Source organism: Crocuta crocuta, unplaced genomic scaffold, assembly GCF_008692635.1.
Source record: "Crocuta crocuta isolate KB4526 unplaced genomic scaffold, BGI_CrCroc_1.0 scaffold443, whole genome shotgun sequence".
NCBI lineage: Eukaryota > Metazoa > Chordata > Mammalia > Carnivora > Hyaenidae > Crocuta > Crocuta crocuta.
Window position 1 is genome coordinate 491779 of NW_027529446.1, and position 4264 is coordinate 496042.

The 4264-nt window shown below is 69.4% G+C and overlaps 1 protein-coding gene across 1 annotated transcript in view; it reads left to right on the forward strand.

Annotated features, from left to right (window-relative positions):
* ABCA7 (ATP binding cassette subfamily A member 7) overlaps nt 1-4264 on the forward strand; it is a 15678-nt gene that overhangs the window by 4041 nt on the left and 7373 nt on the right. The window contains 16 exon segments of the mRNA XM_077760595.1: nt 7-230; nt 364-585; nt 665-866; nt 1119-1229; nt 1476-1647; nt 1944-2075; nt 2126-2258; nt 2346-2409; nt 2646-2848; nt 3028-3088; nt 3309-3413; nt 3491-3508; nt 3511-3584; nt 3810-3934; nt 4039-4134; nt 4250-4258. Coding sequence (XP_077616721.1) covers nt 7-230; nt 364-585; nt 665-866; nt 1119-1229; nt 1476-1647; nt 1944-2075; nt 2126-2258; nt 2346-2409; nt 2646-2848; nt 3028-3088; nt 3309-3413; nt 3491-3508; nt 3511-3584; nt 3810-3934; nt 4039-4134; nt 4250-4258 — 1951 coding nt within the window.

A 4264-nucleotide genomic window follows, 5' to 3' on the forward strand; every position in this document is an offset into this window, starting at 1 on the left:
GCCTCAGGTTCCTGCGTGTACTCGGCCGGTCGCTGCCGCTGTTCCTGACGCTCGCCTGGATCTACTCGGTGGCGCTGACGGTGAAGGCCGTGGTGCGAGAGAAGGAAACGAGGCTGCGCTGCACGATGCAGGCCATGGGGCTCGGCCGCGGGGTGCTCTGGCTCGGCTGGTTCCTCAGCTGCCTTGCGCCCTTCCTCCTCAGCACCGCGCTGCTTGTGCTGGTGCTCAAGGTGGGCCTGCCTCAGGCTTCCGGGCTGCGGGGTGGGCGCGTGGGCACAGGCCAGAGGCGCCTGGCAGAGGCGGCCATGCGCGTGGGCCCCTGGGCAAATCCGGGAGCCTCACCAGCCCTCCGTGCTCTCGCAGCTCGGGGACATCCTCCCCTATAGCCACCCGGCCGTGGTCTTCTTGTTCTTGGCGGCTTTCGCCGTGGCCACCGTGGTCCAGAGCTTCCTCCTGAGCGCCTTCTTCTCCCGTGCCAACCTGGCAGCCGCGTGCGGAGGCCTCGCCTACTTCGTGCTCTACCTGCCCTACGTGCTGTGTGTGGCCTGGCGGGACGAGCTGCCCGCGAGTGGTCTCGTGGCCGCGGTGAGGCCCGCGGTGGCCGGGTGCGGGGGGGGGGGGGGCCTGGCTTCCTTCGCTTGCTGATGCCCCGTCCCCACCGCAGAGCCTTCTGTCGCCTGTGGCCTTCGGGTTCGGCTGCGAGAGCCTGGCGCTGCTAGAGGAGCAGGGTGAGGGCGCGCAGTGGCACAACGCAGGCGCCGGGCCCGCCCCCGGCGCCTTCAGCCTGGCCCAGGTCTCCGGCGTCCTGCTGCTGGACGCTGTGCTCTATGGCCTTGCCGCGTGGTACCTGGAGGCGGTCTGCCCAGGTGGGCCCCGCGGGTGCGGCAGGGACACAGCGCAGGCCGGCGGGTGCTGGGCCGAGGGGCCGTGCGCGACCTGGGGGCCGTCCTAGGTGACAGGGCGGCGCCTTCTGGCATCTAGGCACGGGGGCTGCGTTCGAGGGACGGCCTGGGGCAGGCCGATGGGGTGTCCTGGCCGGGTCCCAGGCGGACGGATGGCCAGGAGCTGGCGCGCCCCGGGGCGGTGGGCTCGGGGTGACTGAGCATCGCTCCTCCCAGGCCAGTACGGGATCCCCAAACCGTGGAACTTTCCCTTTCGGAGAAGCTATTGGTTTGGACCTCGTCCCCCCAAGGGTTCCGCCCCGCCTCCCACCCCGAAGGACCCAGAAGGTGAGCCCCGAGGAGCCCAGCAGCGGCTTCCCTGTCTGTACCCCCACGTCCACCGAAGCCCCGGGGTCCGGCAGAGCCCCGTCCTCCGCACACCTCTGCCCCGTAGGCTCCCCGGGGCTCCCCTAATTCCCGCGGGCCCCAGCCCGACGGGTCCCGGACTCCACAGGCCGGCGTTAGCGGCCTCCCGGCTCCTGCAGAGCTCCGCCTGCAGAGGGCTCCGCGGTCGAGCCTGCCCTCCTCCCGCAGCGCTGACGGAAGAGGTCCCAGCCGGCCTGATCCCGGGGGTCTCCGTACGGGGCCTGGAAAAGCGCTTTCCCGGCAACCCCCGGCCAGCCCTGCGTGGGCTCAGCCTGGACTTCTACCAGGGCCAGATCACCGCCTTGCTGGGCCACAACGGAGCCGGAAAGACTACGACACTGTGAGCAGCTGCTACTGCTCCGCTTTCCCCCGGCCTCAGCTTGCACATCTGCTCAATGGGAGAGGTGTCTGGGGTCTCTCCATGGGAGCTCGGGACCCCCCAGTCCACTTGGGGTGCACACCAGGTAGATAACCATGTTCTCTGAGCCTCAGTGTCCCTTCTCTATAGAATGGGGACGTAACATACCATGGCCCTGGGTATACAGTAGGTGCCTTTTAAGTGCTTTTGCTCCTTCTCTGGGGGTGTCTGTTTCCTCCTCGGAAGGGGCAGCTGCTCTGAGACCCCTTCACCCCCAGGTCCATACTGAGTGGCCTCTTCCCGCCCACTGGGGGCTCCGCCTGCATCCTGGGCCGTGATGTCCAGTCCAGCATGGCCGCCATCCGGCCCCACCTGGGCGTCTGCCCGCAGCACAACGTGCTGTTTGACATGTGCGTCTCGGCGGGCCTGGGGTCGGCGTGGGGTGGCCGGGGGCGGGGCGTTCCCGGNTGGCGGTGGTGGCGGCTGGCCGCTTGTGCTGCTGCGGCTCCCCCCTCTTCCTGCGTCGTCACTTGGGCTCTGGCTACTACCTGACGCTGGTGAAGGAGCCCCTGTCCCCGGCTGCCAGCAAAAAGGTGAGGACCTGACTGACCTCTGACCCCCGACCGCCAAGGCTCCAGCCCAGGGGCCGCAGTGGTCAGTCGGTGCCCCTCTGCCCGCAGGGTAACGCTGCCTCGGAGGATGCCGGGCAGAGAAGGGAGCCCGTCGAGCAGGGCAGCACGGCTGGTGAGAACCTAAGGGAAGGGCCGGTGTGGGGGCTTGATTCAGGACTGGACCCCTGACCTCTGACCCCTTGGACTTCACACCCGACCTCCACTCCCCTCCTGCCCTGGGTGCTTACCCCTAACCTCCTCTGCCTGCAGAGACCGGCTCCCCGTGGGCCACCCAAGCCCCTCCCCCCGCTCAGCGCGGCCGCTTGTGCTGGCAGCGCCCTTGACCTGCCCCCGCCCCCGTCCGCCCAGGTCCCGCCCAGCTGCTGTCCCTCGTGCGGCGCCTGGTGCCCGGGGCCCGGCTGGTGGAGGTGCTGCCCCACGAGCTGGTGCTGGTGCTGCCCTATGGGGGCGCCCTGGACGGCAGCTTTGCCAGGCTCTTCCGTGAGCTGGACCAGCGGCTGGGGGAGCTGGGGCTGGCCAGCTACGGGATCTCGGACACCAGCCTTGAAGAGGTGCGGCTGCCAGGGGAGGGGGCGCCGGGAGGGTGAGGAGGGGTCTGTGACTGGCTGCAGCAGGCCCCAGGGAGGAGGCAGGGCGCCCGCAGAGGGCTGGAGGCTGGGAGTCGCCTGGGGAGGCCCGGGGACCCACGGCACCTGTGGGGCCCCAGGCTGAGCCCCCGCTGTCTCCCCAGATCTTCCTGAAGGTGACAGAGGATCATGCTGTGGGCAGGGACCCAGAAGACGTGGCTGCAGGTCCCTGTCCCTGACCCTGACCCTGACCCTGACCCCTCGCCCTGGTTCAGAGTTAGACTTGACTTTAGACCGAGTCCCCACCCTCGGTTGAGTCTGAAGGCATAGCCTTGGCCTCCACCCTGATTCCCGACACCCTCTGTCTGTGACCCTGGGCCTTGACTCAGACCCTAGGCTGAACGGTGACCCTCGAATCTGACCCCCGTCCCTGAACCCCCCACAGAAGGCAGCCGCAAGCGGGACCCGTGCACAGGCCTCGCTCGCCCAGATGTGACCCCGCGGCTCAAGATTGTGCCAGAAGAGTCGGTCCTGGAGGATGGCGAGCTGGGTGAGTTGTCCTGCCCTGAGCCTGCGGTCCCCGCCTGTCCCCCACAGCGTGTGCACTGACCCCTCTGTCCCCTGCAGCAAGGTCCGCCCCGGAAACACAGGCCCTGCNCGGGCCCTGCTGCTCAAGCGCTTTCTGCTTGCCCGCCGCAGCCGCCGTGGCCTGTTCACACAGGTGAGGGGGGCCGGGCGCCCGAGGAGGCTGCGCGGGGTACCTGGGTGCCTGTTCTCTGTTCCCGCCACGTGTCACCCATTTGGCGCTTAACCCGAGAGGTCTCCCCCGGTCTGAGCACCGTGATGAAAGCACCGGGGAGCCGTGGGTGGTTCTAGTGCAGGAGCCGGGGAGGAACCCAGCCAGCCTGGAGGTGAGCCGGGAGGCTCTGACGGGCCCGTCCTGCAGATCGTGCTGCCCGCCCTCTTTGTGGGCCTGGCGCTGCTGTTCAGTCTGCTCGCGCCCCCTTTCGGACCCTACCCGGCTCTGCGCCTCACTCCCAGCATGTATGGTGCCCACGTGTCCTTCTTCAGGTGGGTACAGAGGACGGGGGGCTGGGGCAGAAGGCCAGGGGCACAGACCTGACTCCGAGACCCCCTCCCCCCCTCCGCTCCCCTCCCCTCCCCTCCCCTCCCAGTGAGGATGCCCCAGGGCCTTGGGACCGAGCCTCGCTGCTGGAGAAGCTGCTGCAGGAGGCGGGGCTGGAGACCTACCTGCCCAACAGCTCCACCGGGTGAGGCCCCGCCTTGTGCCTTGCGGGCCTTCGGCCCTTGGGGCTCCGGCTGGTGGGCCTGCCGGGGTGGGGGGGTGTTCGGACCAGGCCGGTGCCCACAGCCCTGCCCCCGCAGGACGCCTGAGTGCAT